The 23,403-nt window shown below is 47.8% G+C and overlaps 1 protein-coding gene across 2 annotated transcripts in view; it reads right to left on the reverse strand.

Annotated features, from left to right (window-relative positions):
- Positions 1-930: 930 nt before the first annotated feature.
- Positions 931-23,403, reverse strand: part of LOC144128570 (cystinosin-like) — a 32,038-nt gene continuing 9,565 nt past the window's right edge. For both annotated transcript variants that reach the window (XM_077662065.1, XM_077662066.1), the window contains 9 exons: positions 17,925-17,994; positions 17,271-17,367; positions 15,454-15,627; positions 13,896-14,036; positions 12,144-12,243; positions 10,525-10,644; positions 8,463-8,645; positions 7,828-7,945; positions 931-1,777 (listed from right to left, as the gene is read on the reverse strand). In XM_077662065.1, coding sequence (XP_077518191.1) covers positions 1,629-1,777; positions 7,828-7,945; positions 8,463-8,645; positions 10,525-10,644; positions 12,144-12,243; positions 13,896-14,036; positions 15,454-15,627; positions 17,271-17,367; positions 17,925-17,988 — 1,146 coding nt within the window. In that variant the 5' untranslated portion in view covers positions 17,989-17,994 and the 3' untranslated portion in view covers positions 931-1,628. The remainder of the gene's footprint in view (positions 1,778-7,827; positions 7,946-8,462; positions 8,646-10,524; positions 10,645-12,143; positions 12,244-13,895; positions 14,037-15,453; positions 15,628-17,270; positions 17,368-17,924; positions 17,995-23,403) is intronic.

The following is a 23,403-nucleotide window of genomic DNA, read 5'->3' on the forward strand; positions in this document are numbered from 1 at the left end:
TAATCAGGAAGCCGAAAAGCTTGAGGGTTCCACACCTAAGGCCATGCCCCCCGACTGGTCTGAGACATACTCTTTCGAGATTCTGTCTTCGTGTTGGAAGCGAGAGTGACAACCGCGTTCGTATACCGTACATTTTGAGACGTCACCTCATCAACGGTCGTTAAAGTAAGCGCGGCAAGAAACTCCGGTCTCTGTAACTAGCTGCTGATGACAGTTTTCAAGATTTCGATGTTAGTGAGTAGCTCTCAGGAGCAACGTTACTCTGCGGTGTCTCGCCGCAGTGCACAGAGACAATTTTCCTATTCGTATGGCGACCTCTCCGCGGTCTGCTTCATTGTCGCGCTTTGCTTTCAACAACAAACTTAATGGCGGCGGCAAGTATGAGGGTTCTTCAGGAGCTTAACCAGAGCCGAAAAACTGAAGAAAAGAAAACAGAACGGCCAGAGCGACTCGTCTGCGCATGCGTGGGGACATCAACCCCAGGCACGAAGCAGATAGTTGCGTGATGAATGTTTCTGCAACAATGAAAGGATGCCAGAGGCGTATTTCAGGTTTGAGAGCGGCGCTGCTCATTGAAACCGGACGTGCACGCAGCTCACAGCTCCCCAAGCAGAGTTCGGGAGCGTATTATGAGTTGGGCACGATATCCAAGTCGACACCTGCATCGGGGCCCCAGCGGCTGCTCCACCACGAGTTCCCGGGTTCAGATCCAGCCGCCGAGGCTGCATGCATAAGGGTGTAGGCGAAATGCAAAACCGCACCTATCTTAGTGGGCAGCAAACCCAGGGTGTTCGATCCTTCTGCTATGCGGCGTACCTCATAGACCTGCGCCCCACGGTTCTGAGCCTGCAGACTTCGGCTTACCGCGGACTACGGGCCTTTTTTTTTTTTTAGCGACCGATGGAATCCAAAAAGAAGACAGCAGAATGATTGATGGTGTTGTCAGCCTAACTGACTTTTAAAGATTTTTTTTAATTGTAAACAATGCTAGCAAGTAGTCCAAAGGTAATTCCAAATACAGCGCAGCACTTGCTGCGTTCTAGAAAATGTGCAATCCAAATCAGTCCTCGGCTGGCGATCAGAGATGTGGACCAAGTTTTGGTCTTGAACACTTCTTAAAACGTTACCCAACTAAGTCGCTGAACAAAATATCTGAACAGGCTGCCAGGGAGGTTCATAAAAACAACTGTACAATGAACACGAATATAATCAAAATATCGCTCAGGCGAAACACGTGCGCTGTTTTACTTTTGGAGACTCGACTGACAGCCAGCGACAAAACTGAGATCACATGTGTGTTACGAGTATGCATCACGCTCATGCAGAGCGCGCCTCGATCACCTATATCAAGTCGCATTTAATACGTGAACAAATCTGTCTTCAAAAAAGTGCCAACAAATTAGTGAAATAAAAACAAAATAATCACATCACAGCTTTGGGCGCACGTAAACCACATGCGCTAGGGTCCGAACACTCGCAGCATGAAAAACTCGCGGAAGCCTTCAGATTCCCAGCCAACCTTCGCAGCTTATGAAGCTATAGAATAAAGAAAAAGCGGTTTTCTCGGATGTCCGTGTGACAAACGTATGGGCGGCCACCGAGCAAGAAGCCGAGGCCGCGGATAAGTCCTAGAGCTCGTCGTGAGCGACTTTCTTGTGCGAGGAGTTGCCGTTGCGGTAGAAGACGTAATGCTGCAGCATGAAGAGCACGTCGAACATGATGCTGATGAAGCCCAGGCCGAACTTGGTGAAGTTTCCAAACAACGACGACCAGTCATCTGCGTGGAGGAAAAAAAAAAAGCGAGAGTCGGCATCAATATCGGCACGCATTCGATCTGTGCACCTGCTTCAACGCGACGTGCACGTGCACTTCTCTGTAGAGAAATGAAATTGAGTTGCGCATACCAGGCCGTCAAGACGCTGGACCATTGACAGCAGTGTGTATTTGGGCTCCGTGATAGTATCGGTGTTGTTTTGTGTTCACTAATCTCAACCAGGAATTCCAATCAAAATTAACCACAATGTATCACTGACGTTTATTTGTACGGGACGAAAGACCAGTTGGCCTCGGCTCTGCTAGCCATGGCGCTCTATTCTTGGACGCTGAACAATTTCACAGAGAAACGGAGACACTGACACCTATCTTTGTGCCGTATAGGAATATTTATTAGGCGCCCTATGGGGTCATTAAGAAGAAGGGGAGCGATGACACTGTTACAAAAAAAATTGCTGCATGAATAACAATACACCGAGGATTTACACCTCGACGAGGACTGTGTCATAGTAAAAAAAAGTTATTCTAGGCTCTGCCCAGACGTTTTTCACGACCTTTAACAATGTAAATATGCCGACCAGTTGGTGTGAATCGAACGTATCGGGAGCAACGAACCGATGGGATCACCAAAATAAGGAGTACACCAGAGCTGTTCCGTGTAATCTTTCTGGCGACCCCGTCTGTTCGCTGGTCTCAATATGTTACATCTCCCGCCGCGGTGGCTCAGTGGTTAGGGCGCTCGACTACTGATCCGGAGTTCCCGGGTTCGAACCCGACCGCGGCGGCTGCGTTTTTATGGAGGAAAAACGCTAAGGCGCCCGTGTGCTGTGCGATGTCAGTGCACGTTAAAGATCCCCAGGTGGTCGAAATTATTCCGGAGCCCTCCAATACGGCACCTCTCTCTTCCTTTCTTCTTTCACTCCCTCCTTTATCACTTCCTTGACGGCGCGGTTCAGGTGTCCTACGATATATGAGACAGATACTGCGCAATTTCCTTTCCCCAAAAAAACAATTATTATATTATATGTTACATCTTTAATGGCACCACTTGTGAAGCTCCCCATGCTGGCTATTTTCCAAATTCCACATGTTGAGGAGTCTGATCGCCAGAACCTTGATAACTGCAACGCCGCCTGTGCGATTCAAATAGCGCGGGCAAATGCAGGCTGTAAAGCTCGAGGACGGCGACGACAGATGACGCTTCAAGTCAAAGGCAGCGTCTACTTCCGACCAGCAGCGAACACACGTATTTCGAACGGGAAATCGAAGTAGATGTGAATAAAGAACACTGGGAGCTGCCAAGCTGGCCAGTACTTTCTACTGGGCGAGTCAGTTCATGTCACAGGTGAAAGAAAACAGCAGGAACGGCTAAAAGAGAAACACGTACAGACGACGCCCCGCACTGAACTCGAGCTGAATTTCGCTAATGAAAAAGCAAGCAATTTCATCGCTTCGAGCCAGTAATGACATCAGACTTCTTTTATTTGCAGAAATGCAGGGACAGATAAAGGATGGTATACCTACGTCAGAGTAAAGAAAAGAGTATGACACAAGCCATGAATAAAAATCTGGCACATCCAAATGAATCTGCGGTCAATGAAAGCCGAAGAAGTAAGCCCGCGCACCAAAAGAATAAACCGTAAAAACAACGAACAATAACGAAGCTAATAACTCAACAAATAAGAAAATCGAAGCAAAATATTAGTATACATGGGTCTGGTGCACATAGCCTTACTCGCCAGCTGCCAGACAATAAAAAAATCAGCTTCTGTAACTGCTGATTACCTTTCTAGAGAAAATAAAAACCGAAACATTATTGAGTTGGAGCTCATTTATTTCAACACAGCGCAAAAGAGAGAACGGACAGAGAGACTATGCGACACGGGCGCTGTCTGCTGGATCTTTATGCTGAAAAAACGAAGCACGGTACATTTGCGCCTGAAGAGAGACAGAAAACAAAAGGAAAACCAAACTGCGAGCGCAGACTAGGGATGTTTAATAATAATAATAATTGGTTTTTGGGGAAAGGAAATTGCGCAGTATCTGTCTCATATATCGTTGGACACCCGAACCGCGCTGTAAGGGAAGGGATAAAGGAGGGAGTGAAAGAAGAAAGGAAGAAGAGGTGCCGTAGTGGCGGGCTCCGGAATAATTTCGACCACCTGGGGATCTTTAACGTGCACTGACATCGCCCAGCACACGGGCGCCTTAGCGTTTTTCCTCCATGAAAACGCAGCCGCCGCGGTCGGGTTCGAACCCGGGAACTCCGGATCAGTAGTCGTTTGCTTTTTTATTTTTCGCGCAAGCGTCGGGAAACGCCCTAGGTCACTCTTACGCCACTATATCTGAAACCCTATAGTCTTGAAGGCTGACGCACGCTTCGCGACGCACGTGTCCCCGTCCTTTTTCATAATGTATTCCTCAACTACTTGGCGGCACAACTTATGTTTATTTGTGTCTGAACATAATCGCGGTTCGGTCCGTACGCAGATGTTTCTTTTGCGGTATGCTTATCTTTCCACTCACTACAGTATCCACTCAAGGAAAGGGCTTAAAGTTTTGGCATAGCCAAAAGTTTTGACACATTCGAAACCAGTGCAGCATGGCTTCGCTATCGCTAATCCACAGGCAGAACTGACGAAAAGCTGTCGACACCCAACTGCGTCAACCTTTTCAGGTCAAGCGTCTGCACTCAGTGGGCTACTAAGGCTCAATAACCACATGGGTTTCGCAAAGCTTGCTGCAAGACACGGTTATTCTCGCGCAAAAGTTCTAGAAACAGAATTGAAAAAAAAAGAGAGAGGGAAAAAAGTGCCAGCAGTCCCAAGCACCCTTAGGCCTGATCACGCTGTTAGAAAAACAGCTTCATACACAACGTGAACGTTGTTTCCCGATTGCATAGAAAACCGTACCGTGCTTCCTGTGACGTCATGACTGTTAATATCGAGGCATTCGCTACGCAATGGGCAGAAAAAAAATACTAAAGATGAGGTAGACTATATAAGTACCAACAATGAGCATATGCTCGCATTCTTCAGCCGAAAATTTGCTGGCACGACTAGCGTTGAAGGTTTAATGAATTAAGCATTTTAAGACATAGAACTTAGCCCGCCTTATCAACATGACATCCTGAAATACTCGCGCTGTTCTCTTTATCGAGCCCATTCAATAACACACCGCTCATTTTGTCGTCCCTATTTGCTGCCGCACAGCACGTCTACAATCAATCAACATTCATTTATACCTCCTCCCTAATCTAGCTTGAAGAAGAATGATTGCCTGCCTTCAACAAACTTCCGGCACTAACCCGAGTATTAAACGCCAACTCATTCCGGCAGCTGTGTACATTTTATCAAATACTGACAACAAGGTTGTTCAGGGCTGCCGTACCGATCTGCGCTGAAACGCCTGTATTGCAAAGAGAGCATCCGACCAGAACAACCACCCAGATATCTATTAAGGAAATCAACAGCAGACGAGGGAATTGAAACAGGTGCTCGTTATGACATACATGACGGAAGCCAACAGCCACCGAAACCAGGAACCACGGGCGATGTCTTTTTTTTAATTTGCATTTTTTAATCAACGGGAGATGATCAAAAGCAGAAAAAAAAACAACCACATGCCACACAGCGCAGAAGTTTTCGTACAGCCGCTTCCGCCCTCATCGTTCGACCACGTTTGTACGTGGCACTTGTCGTAATAGAGGACGTACTACATCCGCCGCTATGGACGGAGGTGGCGCTGGTGAACACTCTCAAGGTTCTACTACACTACACACAAATACCGCCGAGAGCAGAAGATTGGAGAGTCGTCGCCGTAGCTCAGTTGGTAGAGCACCGGACTCGGAGGTCGTGGGTTCGGATCCCACCGGCGACATGTGGTTTTTCTCCTGCTTTAATTGATCTCTCATTGATCAAAAATTACAAATTAAAGAAACGACATTCCCCATGCTGCTTGGTTTCGGTGACTGTTGGCTTCCGTCACGTAAAGAAACCAACAGCCACCGAAATCAAGGAAAGCATAGGGAAGTGTTTGTATTTTTTAAAATCCGTAGTGTTGATTAAACAGAAATTAGTAGTGTAATGATTTATTGGCTGAAAGATAACTGATTAGGAAATAGAAGAAGAAAAGTTAGATACCACCTAGAGACCTTTTGACCGTAACATTAAACTTCGTTTAATATGTGCCTAATATCGCGCCGATACTCGAAGTACTAATTATGTCACCAACTTTTTCTAAATGCTTAGGATATGATATTTTGTATTCCGGAACAAGACTGAAATATATTTTGCTGTGTTTTAAACCCTATTACGGTGTGCTGCAAAACGGTCCGTATAGATAAAATTATGAAAGCCAGAGGAACATTAGAGCCCACAAATCGCAGAAATGTGCTCAAAGGAGGACTAGGGGCGTTTTTAGAGCATTTCGGGTTGATAATCACATCACATTTATTAGATTCCTCTCTCTCTCTTTCTCTCCGCCACAACAAATCGCTTTTAAAATACCAAATGGAACCATTTTAAAACAGCGAATGAATCAAACAGAAACTCAGTGCATGGTTAGGGACCATGCTCCACTTGACGCAGCGACGACGCCACAACCTTTCCTGGAAAACCACTCGAACGCGCGTTGAATGGCTTTAGCAGCAATTGAAAACGATGACTCCTCGTTTCATAAAATGCCTGAGACGATGTAATAAAAGCCTGAAAATTTTGTTACTGTTGAAGGTAGCTGGTATTAGCGTGGGGGAATGTTTGTGACCCTGAAAATGCAATGTCAACCGCATAGAAATCATCTGAACTCAGGCCCCAAAATTGGCGAAATTTTAAAATCAACGTGTACCGGAATGAAACATCGCATAGCTGCCAAACATTGTCGAAGTAATCAAGAACGAGAGAAAAACGTACACTAAGTTTCGTTACATCATAATAACTTCCGAAAACCCTCGAAGATGCCCTTAAAGTGAATTGGTTTTACTGTTGCAAGTGCTAATAAGTGCCAAAAGAGCTATACCGCCTGGCATGTGCTTTCCTTCAAAGCCACTGTAAGATGCACTCACACAGACTCCAACATTTCTGATAGCCCTGAGGAAGAAACGGTAGGACTTTCATCATATACTCCCTACACAGTGGCACAGGTTTTAAAAGCAGCGAAAAAAAGATGTTTTTATGGCAATAAACATTCTTCTATTGCTGCCACACCTGCGATTCGTAGCCGGGTCTGAGGAAGACATTTTTAATAATAATTAGACAGAAAGCTCGGGGTGTCTACGGCATCCCCCAAAGGAATCTTAAAAGCCCTACATTTATAACGCCTCCATGAGCTGCAGCGGCCGGAAAAATCTGGGGATGGACATAACTAATGAACTCAACAGATGTGTTTTACGCGTACACTGTAAATGAGATCTCAAATGCAACGACCGCGGAGCAACAGGGCGCACATATTTAAGTCCCAGCGCCGGTTGAAGAACAATGCGTCCGACTGCTAGCCAGAGGTGCCACCTTTCGATTTCCAACAGGAAAGATTTTTTTAATTTTTTTTCTAAAAATTTCCATCGAGGCTTCGCAGGATAACAGGCGCTGTCTGGAAAAAGCTCAGGATTGCTCAAGGTTGACCGCATAACCATAGCAACAATGGGTTTATGGGTTTTTTGGGGTTTTAACGTACCGAAGCGACTCAGGCTATGAGGGACGTCGTAGTGAAGGGCTCCGGAAATTTCGACCACCTGGGGGTTCTTTAACGTGCACTGACATCGCACAGCACACGGTCCTCTAGAATTTCGCCTCCATCGAAATTCGACCGCTACGGACGGGATCGAACCCGCGTCTTTTGGGGCTGCAGCCAAGCAACATAACCACTGAGCCACCGCGGCGGGTTAAGCATAGCAAAAATGTCCTGCTAATTAAGTCTACCTTCAGAAACATTACTTCGGTGTTGTCCTTCCAGAATTCTTGACTCCTTTTTAAGATAAGGATTAATTTGGTCGAGGCATCCTGCATAACAAAATGTCCTCACGAATGAGCACCCATATAACTTCGTGACGGGCCTTACCGTAATTGTAAGCAATGATAAACATCTGCAGCATGCTCAAGGTTCCACCGGTGAAATCGAGCAGAATATTTCCTATGCTCCAGCCTATCGTCGATTTTCTTCTGTAGTTGAGGACGGCCTGTAAATAGAGAGAGCGGAAATATGGATAAAAGATAAAAAAAATTGCACACACACACATGCGAAGATTGCATCAGAAGAGAAGCACAGAACAGAAGGAAAAAGCGGGATATCACATAGGCTTAGCTAGGTTGTGTACCAGCCGCTTGAAGCAAGAAATGGGGAGCTTTTGCGAGGCCTACACAGTTCCTATAGAAGCACCACACGCTTTTCATAACCGTGGTCTCCATGCTCAGTTACAAGCAAGCATATTTGAACAGGCTATACAGAAGCGCGTCCTACCCGGAACTTCTCTTCGGTATAAGGGCCTCATAAAAACCGTGCCAATGACGACCGCACTTGGCCAGACAGAGACAAGCCCTCTCACCGAAAGGTTATTAAGTGGGCTGAAGCGTTTTCCTCGCCTCTTCTTCGAGTCTACACTTCCTACGAACAGCTGTGATTTCAAAGAGCCGGCCCACAGCAGAACTAGGCATAGAAGCATTGCAGCTAGGCAGGGCTAGCGCGGAGTGGCACACCTGCGGGATGTACTTGATGAGCGTGATGGCCAGCTTGCAGTAGGAGAAGTAGTACAGGTAGATGAGCCACGGGCTGGACCAGTGGCGGCCCGCGGCCAGAGTCACCACGCCGAAGACGGCGGCGCCCGCCCAGACGACGCCCAGCAGGAGGCGAGCCGCCATTGACATGCGCTGGTCTTTCCTCTGTACTCCAGAAACAGACGAGGCAAAAGAAAACGGCACGATGATTTGCGTGCCTCCGGTCGCACTTGTAGACTGTACGATGAACACAAAGTGACGCACTGTCGACACCGTCCGCGGAATTAAACCGGGTACCGAATGAGATGTGCAATACCGTCAGAAGCCGTAGCCTGGCCACGTGTCTTCTTAGCAGTGGTGCCCTCATCGTCGAGGGGCCGTATAGCTTTCTGGGCACCATGATTATCCGCTCTGTTGTTGAACGGCGCTCCTTCCCGCGCTGTGATAAAAAATCGACAGAGGTGTGTTCCGTGCCTATGATGTACCTTTTTTTCCCGTAGCGCTTAGCTCAGAACATAAAGAACCCGCTTACATCAATTCAAACGTGCACGGTGACCCGTGGATCCCGGAATTTATTACGCGCACCCACACTTAAACAGAAAGGAGTAAAAAGGGTGTAAGCTGTCCTTTTAGGGCACTCCCTTTTTAGAAAAGGGAGTGCGCTAAGAGGACAGTTGACTCCCTTTTTAATCCCATATAGGCGTACTCGTTACGTCGTTTTTTCCACAATGCAATCGTTTTATAGCGTGACATTTTGCGAACGCGACACCATTGTGCGGGGTACAAGCCATAAAATTTATACTGCATTGCGAATAGAAAATGGAAATTTGAGGCCGCATTCTATAAGGTGTCCATTTTACGTTGTCAGTTTTGCGGTCCTCTGTCACTCAGATATACCCGCGGCTTTCAAGCGACTATGGCAAGCGACTGGACCTCACCATTGGCTGGACATCGCAGCCAAAGGCAACCAGCGGTCAGCACCGGTAGCCTGTTTTTGGCAGAGCACTGCGATGCGCCTCACCACTGGCTGCGTATTGCATCCAATTTCAGCCAATGGTAAGGTCCGGTCGCCAACCACCCAATGGCCGGGTCGCTTGCCACAGACGCTTGAAAGCCACGCATATATCTGGGTGGCAGAGGACCACACGGACGCGAGATCGACAACCGAAAGTGGGCAGAATACGGCCGCTGCACAGCGATGAAGAGTGCACAAATAAACACCAAATCCAGTAGTTTCTCTCGTCTCTTCCTTGCGGGTTATATGCGTGCTCACTATTGTTCAACCCCATCGTAAAGCGCGAAATTCAACTTTACTACAAGGCAGGTTCTGCGACGTTAATACTACGAAAAAAAAATTATGTTTTCGTCAAATTATGTTGACAAACACTAACCTGCGTTAGGCAAGGTCATGCGCGGCGTTGTAAAATGTAGTCAGCGGTCGCCATTTTTACCACTATCGCCACCGCAATTTGTATCGGGCATAAAATGCGACCAATAACGGAGCCTTAACGTTGTCGCATTAATACAGGCTCAGACCAGTGCCCACCTTTGCTCATTTTTATGCTATAAACCACTGGCACTATATATATATATATATATATATATATATATATATATATATATATATATATATATATATATATATATATATATATATATATATATATATATATATATATATATATATATATATATATATATATATATATACACAGCTCTGTTAATACGAAATTACCCACAAGAGTTTTTGTAGCGATAGCTACATTACGGTAGCATTTCGAGCCTTCAGCGTGGGCAACCTTGTGGCTGCGCCGCCGCGCTGTCACGTGGTTGGTCACGTGGTGAGGAGGAGCTGCCGGCGGCGCGACGCCGTGGCTGATCACGTGGTTCGTCACGTGATTGGTCACGTGACCAAGTTCCACTCGGCCAGCTGTAGCTATCGCGTCACTCCAGGTTTAACCGGAGCTAAACTACAGCCATTTTTTATTTTCTCTCCTGGCTGAAAGCGGACAGTAGGTCTGTGCCGACTGCAGGGGGCACTCGCCTCGTAGAAGCAGCACTGCAGCACCGTGACGAAGGTGGCCAGCGAAGCGTGCAGGCCGAACACGATGTCGTTCATCTCCACCGGCAGCACGCCCGTCGGGTGGCGCTCGTAGTATTCGCCCTGGAACGAACCACGCGACGCTCACTCTATACTGGTCCACACATTCGCACTGTCGGCGCCTCGCAAGAGGCTCTACTTGCGCACTTAGGATGCTGTAAACGCGGCGAAAGCGGATCACATGCGGGGCACGAAGTATTTGCTACGCGGCGTAAAAAATAATATCAGAGTGGGGTTGTTCTCGCACCAGAAAAAAAGAAATTGAAGAAAAGCTCTGCGTTGATAATGGTAAGTTTTCTGAAACATGTCCCGTTCGAAATAAATCTGTGACTCATTTTATGTCTCTTTACGTGTGGCGCTTGCAATGCGGACAACGTTTCCGGCATGTCCACCTTTCACGGCATAGCCTGGCAGGAAATGTTAAAACTGTGGCGTTCTTAGCCTATGCTGCGGCTTTTTGAAAATTGGTCAATCAGTCGAAATTGCGCTTTTTAGAATGTGCACACAGTTTCTGCAAGAAGAAAGAAAAAAAAAACAGTTACCGGAGCGCAGTGTAGGCTCTTGGGAGGGCTACAAACATCTTTCCTTTGAATCATTTTGACGTCAGGTAGGGATCTTTTGTGAGCGATTTATTGTGAGAAGGAACAAGGCGCTTTGATTGCATTTTAGATTTGCTCAGGCGAGTCGCTCTGGGCTGATCGCGGTGAGCCACGTAGAAATGTAGCATGTCCCCCTCACTTTCGCGAGATGCTCCCTTGGCTACAGTCGGTGTGGACTCTAGACTTTTGATGGGGACTGTACGTCGTTCATGGGGGACCGTCTGCGTAGTACGTGCAACTCACGGAAGTCGGATGCCTTAGCCGCGCACACTTTGCACGCTGACGACGGCGGCCACACCTGTGAGGCCTTGTCATTGGCGGAAACGCGAAGAAGCGGAAGAGAGGGCGACTTTCCCTTCTGTATATATGATTTCCCAAGCAGCAGGACTTCCGTGCTTTCTATACACACCGGGTATTCTGAATTACGACCAGACTGGATTCACAGAACGAGCTCGATGTTGAACAGCCTCTGTTCGAACTAGTAGCAGCGGTTAATTGCTGTAAAAAAATACAAAAAGGAAGGAAAAGATGTTGCCAGCCGGGGAAATTGCTATCTAATACGTCAAGCGCCCGAGCTGCGGCCGGTGAAAATAAAGGGAAATGAAGAAGATGGCAAAAAAATGTACAGAGGGGAGCGACAGCGAGAAAAGAACGGGGAGAGCTGTGTACACTATAGGGGAGTGTCAGTATTGCCTGATATCGGCTAAGACGAAGCAAATCACGGAATAGGTGGTAGAATAGCACTCACTCAGCACCTGCCATAATAAAGCAACAGAATGGCATGCAAGAAGAAATGAACAGACAAGCCGTGAACGCACTCACCACAAGACTAACCCACGGTCACCTCAACCTATCAGAAAACACGCCTACATTTGCCGCCCGGCGGCCTACATTGGTCCGTTACGTTCGCACGCAGTGACATTTTCGCGCTTCCGTGATTGGCCCAGGAGGGCGCGCTCCCACCTGAACCACGGGGCTGAAGTAGACTCCGAGGTTGAAGAACGAGTACGCCAGGAATCCTGTCAGGTTGAGGCCGATGAAGTCGAAGCTCAGGCCCACCACACTGGAAAGAAATCGCGCGCGTCAGAAGCTGAATCGCAGGTTACCAGGTCCCCCCTCAACAACACGAAACGCAGACAACGAATAAAAGAAATGTGCGCACTGCTATTTAGACGAGCCCCGCCGCGGTGGCTCAGTGGTTAGGGCGCTCGACTACTGATCCGGAGTTCCCGGGTTCGAACCCGACCGCGGCGGCTGCGTCCTTATGGAGGAAAAACGCTAAGGCGCCCGTGTGCTGTGCGATGTCAGTGCACGTTAAAGATCCCCAGGTGGTCGAAATTATTCCGGAGCCCTCCACTACGGCACCTCCTTCTTCCTTTCCTCTTTCACCCCCTCCCTTATCCCTTCCCATACGGCGCGGTTCAGGTGTCCAACGATATATGAGACAGATACTGCGTCATTTCCTTTCCCCCAAAACCAATTATTATTATTATTATTTAGACGAGAGGATAAGTGGCATTCTCTTGGACGCCTGAGAACTTTGTGTAGCGTTTTACCTCTCAGGTGCGATGCGCAAGGAGGGAATAACAATGCTGCTCCACAAGCGAGACGCCTCCCGGTGTCGGGGAATTTCGCGTTGCGTGGCTTGCACGTGGCGCCAGATTTTCTTGTTTCAACCAATATGTGCGAGGCCCCGACGAAAACATGCGACGTACGTTGTCGGTACGTGACCTCGTTTAAATTCAGGCAGCTCAGAAATCCAGCACAGCTGGGTTATTTGATTTGCGGTTACATACTGCTTTTTATTAGAACAGTTGCAGGATATGAGAAACAAAGACCCGGTACAATGCAGATATGCATGCAAAAAATTAAAAAAAAAAGCGAAACGCATTAACTGATAAAATGAGCAACTTCCGACAGAACAAAAAGGAAGAAAAGTAAAGGGGGGGGGGGGGGCATTATGCTATACTTGCGAAGCGAGGAAGCAGCAGTGAAATTGTTTCCCACCGATCGCGGACAACAGTGCTCATCTTTGTGGGCCACAACCCCGAGAATATTCAGGCTCATTAGCTTAATTCCGTCTCCCTTGTGCACTTTAAAAAAAGAAAGAGCCAAATTATATTTCCAGGATGCCTTGCCCATTTTCCGAGAAATGCTCGAGCCGTTTCTGCAGCGCATAAATTACATCTTAGTGCCCGCTTCGGAATTTTCATTTGAAACGCAGCGCTATTTGCCGGCGCATGAAGTTGCCCCTTCGGGGAAAAGCATTTCGAGTCAAGAAACACGTGCTATGCCGCACGAAACAGGCACTGCACCAGTTTCAGAAACAGGCACTCGGCAAACGTTGATTTCACGATTGTCTGCAACTCGCAATCCCTCGCTAAAAGCAATAGAAAAGGTAGAGCCGTGCACTTTAGTGCGCAGAAGTGGTTCCGAGAGATTCGAATAATAATTGGTTTTTTGGGGAAAGGAAATGGCGCAGTATCTGAGAAATGCTTCCAAGGACGAACTGCCTCAAGGAGTATGAAGTGCCGGTGTATAAGCGGTCCCATAATGAGGACGCTTCGTTTGCTTATTGCCATCAAAAGCAGTCCAGCACAGGAGCTTGGCGCACAGAGCGTGTGCGTGGTCATCGGATCGGTGCCGGCGGGTAAAGTGTGTGGCAGGAGAAGGATGCACCGGTCCCTCACTGGGTGAGATATGAACACTCCTCACCTCCTGCGCTTCCAGTTGAGGTAGATCTGCGGGTAGAAGGAGATGGACCATGCCAGGAAGTAGATCCAGCCGAACGCGGCGCTCAGCGCGTTGAGCCAGGTCAGCCGCAGGACGCTGACGCGCACGAAAGCGTCGCTCGAGCTGAAAGGGAAGAACGCATACATTTGTTCGTGGGCCGCGCCCTTGGTTGCCGCTAATGCTCTGACCTATTGCGGGCTTCCGCGCAGAGAGGACTGCGCCATTTTGCCCATAAATGCGCTTAGCGACGCCAACAAAAAAAAAAGGTCAGTTCCGCTGAATGCACGGTAGTCAAGGCTGGAAGAACTGTTGCAGGATACGGGAAACCCCTCACCTCAGCTATGGCGAGTAAAATATGATAAGATTTAGAAACATTCTTCTTTATAACACTTTGTCGACTCAGTAGGGCGAAATACTACATAACGCTGGTGAGGAACTCGGAACAGTGCCAGCTTCCGTACACGCGAACAAATTACGGTCGTCAGATGCTACGGTACACCTTCTCGACTGTGTTAAATTCTGATTTCCTTGCAGATTCTTAACGTGCCTTGTGCAATGTTCTGTCCTTTTAATGTATAATATTGCTTTTTCTTCAGCCTATAGCCTCCACTTACTTGTTAGCTACATTTTTCCGCGCCTGTTTTTGCTTGTTTTTTTTTTTTGCTCCTTGCACTGTTATTGCCTTGACATTTTTCTGTTATTACAGTGTGCAAAAAATGAGCACGAATTTGTCCTAAGTTTCTGTAGTGTAAACCCTTGTATCCATATATTGTTTCTTTTTCGTGCATGAAGTGAAATTGTACTCGCCGTGAGTTTAATTTTTGCTGACACGTGTATTTTGTTCCATTTTCTTTGTTTTTTCTCTTTTAATTTGCATACACCTTTTTATGTCACAACTGCGTCGCTATCATGTGCACGGGGTGCGGGCATTGTCAAGCCTTCTTTAAGGCTTTTTGCTTCCCCCCCCCCCCCCCCCCCCTCAACATCACTCCTGTCCAGTGGACGGTTGGATGCTGAAATAAAGTTGACTTTTAAATGTGCTCACAAGCATGCCCGACGACAATGCGCCCTTTTCTCACAAACGGCCAATAACGACGGTCAATAATACAGCAGCTACCGCAGCGGTGGTCTAGTGATTCAGCATCCGCCTCGCGTGGGGGTTCGATCCCCAGCGTCGCCAGGTACCCATCAGTGATACAATGGGTACAAGCTTCCCCTAGCCTGGTGATCGGTTTAATCAGGGTGAAATGCTTGGGTAATGAGAGTTTGACCCAACCTTGAGAAGACGAAAAATACCTTGTGGCATGGCGCTCTTTGGCCGCAGATGCCATTCCGCCATAAAAAAAAAAAAGAACTCCGTCATCTAACAACCACAGCAGATGCGCTTACAGGTGCTCATCGCTGAGAACACCTCTCCGGCGTCGCCAGGACGCTTGGGCCGCCTTCGTCGCGTTCGCTTGAGCGCCGTGGCTGACCGCTCTGTTGACTGCGAGAGCATGCTTTAACGCAAAATGCATGGATCACAAGAGGCACCACATACTCGACGTTAGACCGTGAGGCGTTAAGGTGCAGCACTGCGTAGCCGGCCTTGCGGGCGCTCAGGTTGAGCCAGAGGCCTTCGTCGGTGATGTCGTGGTGGCTCAGGGGGTCGGCCAGCAGGTCGTCGCCCTTGGATGCAACCAGGCTCACCGACACCGTCTCGTTCAGCGGTGGGCTGCGCACACGCGCGACATCAACATCACATCGTTTTGAAAACTGGCTGTTTACTCAACATTTTATATATGTGCGCTTTCGGATGTTCGCATAAGCACCGCGTTGTTCTGCCCTGTGAAAGTGCCACAGAAACAGAGCGTATACATATTCCGTCGCTATTGCTTGTACAGGAGGTCGAGGGCGCTTCAAACTGCTTGCATATACACTTTTGACCCAACCCCCAAACGAGAGCATGAAATACTTCGCATAACAGCTCTCACTGTAAAAATTTAGTTGTTTTCTCACTGTGAATTCAACGCACAAAATCGTGAAGAGGAAAAATAAAACACCATCATCATAAACGCTTTCAACGAGGCGCCAGTAATTTTGCTGCTACTCAAGCAGAATGCAACACTGCAGGCCTCCAGCCCCGCTTGCGTTGGAGCAGGCAGAGAGCATTTTGATTAAGGGCATGCGCAGGTTGCGAAACAAGATTAGCTAGGGCTTTGTTTATGGGGGTCTAACGTCCCAAAGCGACTGAGGCTATGAGGGACGCCGTAGTGAAGGGCTCCGGAAATTTCGACCACCTGGGGCTCTTTAACGTACACTGACATTGAACAGTACACGGGCCTCTAGAATTACGCCTCCATAGAAATTCGGCCGCCGCGGCCAGGATCGAACCCGCTTCTTTCGGGTCAGCAGCCGAGCGCCACAACCACTGAGCCACCGCGGCGGCTAATTAGCTAGAGCTGTTCTGCTACAAAGCGCCATCTGAAGCACTACACGTGCGCAAAAAATAAAAGGAAGCAAATGAACAGAGAATACTCTGTGGTAGATGTTTTTCTGCAGTCGTAGATGTCGTAAACGCGTCAGTGTAACATGAACACGAGAAAATAATTACGGGGGTTATGACAGTAGCCCGTGCTGTACTGATACTATACGACAAAGTGAACTGCGAGGTGTATTAAAAGGCCGGGTTTTCAGCTACCCTCCGCGCAGCAAGAATGGCCAAACTACGCACGTATAGACCTACGCTCAGTCGACAGTACTCGACACGGAGGCCACACTCGCCCTCTGTTTCGGGTGTGCGCTGCGGACAAATCGTTCTCATGAGTGTGCAGACACGACACGCGATTGAAACCGTTGTTATCGCGGCGGCAGATAATCAAGTGACCAGCTGCCGCTTAGGAATCAGGCGTATAGGGCCACCATGCAGACGCAACACTGGCGGGTGTAGCATGCTGATTTCGATTATCTACTTTTTTATGGGAACCGACGTTGACCAGAGCTCTTAGATTATACCAGTTGCGAAACTCCTCTTCAAAAAGTGACTAGTTTCAGTGCTTTTCCAGGTGCTTATATGGATAGTGGCGCCATCTGGAAGCGGCAAATAAAGGCTATTACCGTATGTCGTAATTGTCTTCTGAAAACCTTTCTCTTTTTGGCTTCTTTTACCCCTTAATATCGCACAGGTAATATCAAAGAGCTCTGACGTTAACTGCCAAAAGCAAGCGATGTAGCCCGAGTATTCAGTAACTCGAAACAAACATCGTGGCAGCAGAACGAGGCGACGTGACTTCGCCGCAGCGTAGCGGAAAAAGAAAGCACACGGGGCCGTGCACAAGTTGACCTCTGCTGGCAGCGTTCGGTGAGGTGCGGACTTACTCGAGGAAGACACGAAGTCCGGACCCCTCTCCAAGCCTCCACTCCAGGTCGTGAGTGGAGACTCGAAGCCGGCTTTCACTGCTGGCACGGGCGAGAGCTGCGCAAGACGGGAAGGTATAAAAAAATGGAGCCGCGGCTAACCGCACACTTACGCACGATCAGCATTCGCGCTTCCGAGCTCTTTGAGCAGGAGACTCGCAGACGCACCTGCTTTCACATACTCAAGTAGAACAAGCAGACAGTACTTAATGAAGCAGGTTGGTGTGAGAGCGCCTAGTTTCTCGACCGGCATACTTCCGCAGAAAGCAGAAATCTGGACTGCTGGCAAGTGCATTCTCTGGCTCAGCCTCTGAGGCGACGATAACTGACTGATTATGTAGTTCAGCGACAGCATTCCTTTATCCCAGCGTGTCGGCTGATGAGCACGCCTTTAGCGTCGACAGCGGTGCTTAACACTGTTTCGCGACGCTGATTACCTGAACGCGAAGACAATTAGGACGCGACAAGACGCGCGTTCGTGTTCCGCACGTCATCAGCGGAGAGATGCACTCGCCAAAACAGGCCTTTCTCAGAGGGACGTGCCGTTCCTCTCGCATGCGAAAAGAGCGTATCGTAGCACTGGATGCAGCCGGAAGATGGCGCTAGCAGTCTCACCTGCAACCAGGGGAAGGAGGAGGCCCAAGGTCCGGTAGCGGCCCATCCGTGTATCCACAGCCATCGAGAGCTGCGACATGCAAGGGGCACACAGTGAGCGAGACGAGTTCTTTCCTCCCCAGGAAATCTGGACAGTTGTGACAATGAGTGACGTGTAAACAGTGGGCTACAGCGGAAACGCGGTGCATCAGAACGAAGGCGACACCGAATGGCACCAGCGTTGACTGAAATTTCTGTTTCGATCCAGCGAATTGAAGGCTAGGGGAAAGAAATAAAACATCAAAGCAACAACAAAGACGCGATAGAAAGGCCGCGTTAAAAAAAAAAAAACACCCATAAACCGCTGATAACCTTGGCTCATGGTAGGCAATTTCTTTTTCAAGTAAAGCCTTTGACGAAGCACTGCCACAGTTAGGTATGTACCTTCTTTGAGACTGCTGCGGCTTTCTGAGCCCGCGTGTGCACGCATATTCCCTGCGGCGCTCTTTTCAATTTTTTGTTTTGTTTTCAAGCTGCGCGGTGCAACCACTTTACCTGCAGTGAACAGACAGGTTTGAACTGCCCGACGACTTGAAAGCGTGCGCGCGCTCAAGGAGGCGCTCGCTCAAGAAAAGGTCACTTTGACCGATGAGCCACACGTTTAGCATTGGAGAGTGATCTCACAGAATCCATCAACATTAAATTCCGGGCAGGACCACACATGGCGCTTTCTTTAGCGACTGATCAACCACAGCTTTAGACATGCTGCGTAGTTTGCGCGCAGGAAACACAACGAGCACGTGAACTATTAGACAGTTCTGCTGTAATGAGTCTAGCTATGGCTGTGGTCATTGATGCCATCGTCAGCGTTTCAGGGGGGTGACACTATTGTTCGGCTTCGAGGTGCCATATTGGAGCATAAAGACTGCGTAGACCTCCGGAGTGAACATGAAACATTTAAATTTTTACATCAAGCTATAACTTGGATGCCTGCCAGCAGGTCTCGTGTCCCCCAAACGGTCGAAAATGCTGCATTCAGCAATGACAGTGCCGCGGCGTGACATTGATTCTCTGCCCCAAAAATTTGGAGTACGCTTAAGCTTCAACTTTAAGAACAGGGCGCGATAGCGTTATCGGGCCGCAACCGCTTATCGGCAGCCGCGCGCGGCAAGGGGGGCGGTTCCACGCGTTCAGGGAGCAGCTGCGGAACCTGGGAGCAGCTGGTGCTCCTGGAATTTTTCTTGGACGAATGACGCAACGGTGCCGCGGTAGCTTTAAACTATGGCGACGCCGGCTTGTCAGCCTCACGAGCTCCTTAACGCTCTCGCGTTGAAATGGAGCAGAAGTGTTCCCATCGGATCACGAAGCTGGAATAGATAGTGCGCATACACACCAGAACCCTCATTTAGGTAGCAGTATTACTAGCAACAGTTGGGGGTTAATGGTGTAGCGAACAATATGAAGCCGCCACAGTGGCTTAATGGTTATGGTGCTTGGCTGCTGACACGGAGGACGCGGGCTCGATACCAACCGCGGCGGTTGCATTTCGATGGAGGCGAAGTGCTAGAGGCCCGGGTACTCTGCTATGTCAGTGGCACGTTGAAGAACCGCAGGTGGTGGAAACTTCCGCAACCCTGCAACTGCGGCGTCCCCATACCCTGAGTCGCTTCGGGACGTTAAACCAGACCAAATCACACGCTGCTATGGGTTAGTAATGATTTTAAAGAATTTATTTATTTATTATATTTCTTTACTTATTATCACTGTGAGCCTTCTTCAGGCTCATACAGAAGTGGGTCAAGTCAGATGCACATATAAAAAGCATGAATAAAAACAGGAACACAATGAGACTGTCGTTAAGAATCACAATCAAGTAACCTCATTTTATTGGACGAAAAACGTTCACTTTTTTCGAAAGAAAGACATCAGTGTTTTAAGTGTTAAAAATTTCCTTTCATAACGCATTCCACGTTTCGATTTCCTTCGAAAAAAAAAATGAGTATTTAAATGGGTCACAAGGCGCCCAGTATGCCCTAATGGATTTATTGTGGTTACCTTGAATAGAGTGACGTTGGGGTGTTTTCAAGTAATCCTCCTTAACTGTATTTAATCCGTTGCCATAAAGGCTGAAAAGGAATTTCATTGCCGCCGTTTTCTGACAGCAAGACAATGTCGTAATTAGTGCACTGAGGCACATGGCGCGGCGGCCGCGTTTCGCTGCAGGCGAAACGCAAAGGCGCCCGTGTGCTGTGCGATGTCAGCGCATGTTAAAGATCCCCAGGTGGCCGAAATTATTCCGGAGCCCTCCACTACGGCACCTCTTTCTTCCTTTCTTCTCTTAGTCCCCCCTATATCACTTCCCTTACGGCGCGAATCAGGTGTCCGCCGATATATGTGCGACAGGTACTGCGCCATTTCCTTGCCCCAACAACCAGTTTTCATCCACATGGCTGTTACACTTCTCTGTACTCCGAATATGTAAACCATAGTGGTTTGGGGTGAATTTTTTCTAACTTTTAGATCAGGTACGCTTGATGAGTGTCCCAGATTATGCTCGTATATTCAAGTATAGGTTGGTGGTGATGATGAATTTTTATGGCGCAAACGCATCTACGTCCAAAGAGCGCCATGACACAAGGTATTTTCCATTTCTCAAGGTGGGGTCAAAGACCCTTTCCCAAACATTTCACCCTTAAGAAGCCTCAGACCAGGGGAAAGCTTGTACCCATTGTATCACCGGTGGGTACCCGGCGGCACTTGGGATCGAACCCCGCACCTCCCGCATGCGAGGCGGATGCTCAACCACTTGGCCACCGCTGCGGTTCAAGTATAGGTTGGACTAATGATTTGTAGGCAGTTAGTTTTACATGTGATGGAGCCATTGCTAGTCTGCGGTGAATAATCCCGAGCTGTTTAAACGCGCTGCTACATATGTTGTCGATGTGTATGTTACATTCCCGGTCTTGGATTAGTGTAATCCACAGGTACTTTACTTTTTCTACGACGTGAAGTTGTAGGACAGAGGAATTTTTTTCTTATGCTTAAACACGTCTTCTTCGAATTGTTAACTACCATCTCCCGTGCTGCACACCAGTCAGAAATGTTCTGTAAAGATTAATGTATTTTCGGTTTATCACTAGAGCTGCTCACAGCTGTGTAAATTACGAAATCATCTGGAGAAAGTCTCATTGTCACGCCAGGCTGTGCACACAAATGAATATCATTCACAAATACAAGAAACAGTAGGGGGACAAGAACAGCCCTGCGGGACCCCCGAGAGCACTGTCACGTGATCCGAGTCGACACTGTTTATTGTGACTGACAGTTTACGGTTGAATAAGTAGGCTTCTATTCATGCTACTTTAAAATCTATAACTATTGATTTTGGCTTCAGTATCGATTTTCTATGGTGAACACGATAGAAAGGTTTGGCAAAGTCTATGAGGATTGCACCAGCCTGCAGTCGTGCATAAAGTATTGAGGCCAGGTCATGTGTTATTTCAACAGTTGACAGTTTTTTTACGAAAGCCATATTGTCTGTTGTAGAGTAAATTATTTTCTTCCAGGTATGTTATGATAGCCTTATGAATCATGTGTATAGGAGCGCAAGCTCGCGCCCCTATATGTGGTACATTACCTTGCGACAGGAACAAATTAACTATAATCGGAATGTATATACCAGCAGTTTGTTGCCACCCTTATGAATAGGCACCGCCTTCGAATGTAGACAGTCTTGTGGCACGGTACCTGTTTTAAGTGACTCAGTAAATATTGCGCTTAAGAATGGTACAATGTGTTCAGCGTAGCGCCTAATAAATACGTTTGACATACCGTCAGAACCAGGGGATTTTTTCAGATCGATTTGCAAAAGCCAGTTTAGGACGCCTGTTTGCGTTATCACTACCTCGGACATGTGAGTGGTGGGCTGTGCAGGGGCTACATTCACCGTAGTTACACGTTTAAAAAGAGATTGGAAGTACGAGTTCAAGCAGTCTGCAATCGCTCGCTATGTTGAAAGATACGGCCGTCAGTTTCTATTCTCAAGATACCACCATGAGACTTTGACAAATACCGCCAAAACTTCTGCGGTTGCGTAGCCATAAAATTTGACAGAGTGCTTGCAAAAAACTGTTCTCTTGCATCTTTAATTTCCTTTCTGAGAACACGTGAAAGTTCACATATTTCCGCAGACAATTTTTTTACTTCTACGCATTCTCTGCAGCCTTCGCTTTGGGTTAATTATATTACGGGTAATCCATGAAGTTTTACGTTGTATTGTTTTCAACTTGGTGGGAGCAAAGCTTTCTTCGAAAATATTTTATCATTTCCTTGAATTTTTGCTATAAATCATTAATAGTCGGAAAGCTTTCGCACTATAACCTAATTCTACGTAATCGATGATGGTCACGTCATCAGCCCGACATTATACAATTCTTCGTTACAATAAGTGCCTATGCACTGTGGCCTCTCGAATGCTGCTCTCCTATCTAAGAAAACGTTAACGCAAGTAATGCATGGTCACATATACCTTCTTCGATGCTGAGTTCCGGGGTTAACGTGCCTGATACAAACAAAAGACCGAGCACTGAGCTAGTCTCACCATGACTAAGTGTTGTGTCCCAAGCCGTAACAGGGAAAAACTGAGCAATAAGTTTAAAAGCAGTTCACAGTTAGTCACTTTCTTGCTTCCAGGTGTTAGGGTGGTCCAGTAAATTCCTGGTAAGTTAAGTTTACTGCGTTCTTTCATTTTAGAATTGAAATAGTCGTGCAGTTGCAAGAGATCAGATGGGTTTGGGCGCCTATAAATGCCGCCGACTAGTACTGTAGTGTCACCCATTGTAATGGTGCACCAAACGCTTTCGTGACCATGCAGTCTACGCCTGCCTCTTTCGTGAGGGGAAGGCCTTACTTAACGGCGACAGTAACACCACCACCACGGCTGCCCCTATTAGACGGACGGAGGGTGTAAGACGCAGGGACAATTTCAGAGTCGTGTATGGAAGAATGCAGCCACGTTTCCGTTATCATTCGTATATCTGGCCTATAAGTCATAATTAATTGTTCGAACTTATCAACCTTATTTACAATGCTCCTAGGATTGAAACTGAGCGTCACTAATGGTTTCTTCCATTCCAAACTGTTGTCATCTAGGAGGGCCATCTGTACTCTTCGCAAATGCATTCTTCATTTGCTTCACTAATACCCTTTTATTTACGGTGCGATCCCATGCGCACAAGTGCGCCAAAAGTAAAACGGAGCACGCGAGCTGTGGCCACACTGGCCAAAACTGCATGCCAGCGCGCTCTATCGGCAGATGCGCAGCAAAGAGCGAGGATGTGTCGCCACATCCGACTTGACCCATCTCGATGATCTGATGCTCGCCTTATCGCCGACAACAGCGAATCCGCGCTGCTACCTACCATCACTGCTCGCCAGGGGCGCCTTCAATGCTTCATTCAAAGGCTTATTTATTGTTCGTGCGCATAGTGCAGAAAAGGTG

The sequence above is a fragment of the Amblyomma americanum genome, chromosome 4 (assembly GCF_052857255.1).
Source record: "Amblyomma americanum isolate KBUSLIRL-KWMA chromosome 4, ASM5285725v1, whole genome shotgun sequence".
In the NCBI taxonomy this organism is placed as follows: Eukaryota; Metazoa; Arthropoda; class Arachnida; order Ixodida; family Ixodidae; genus Amblyomma; species Amblyomma americanum.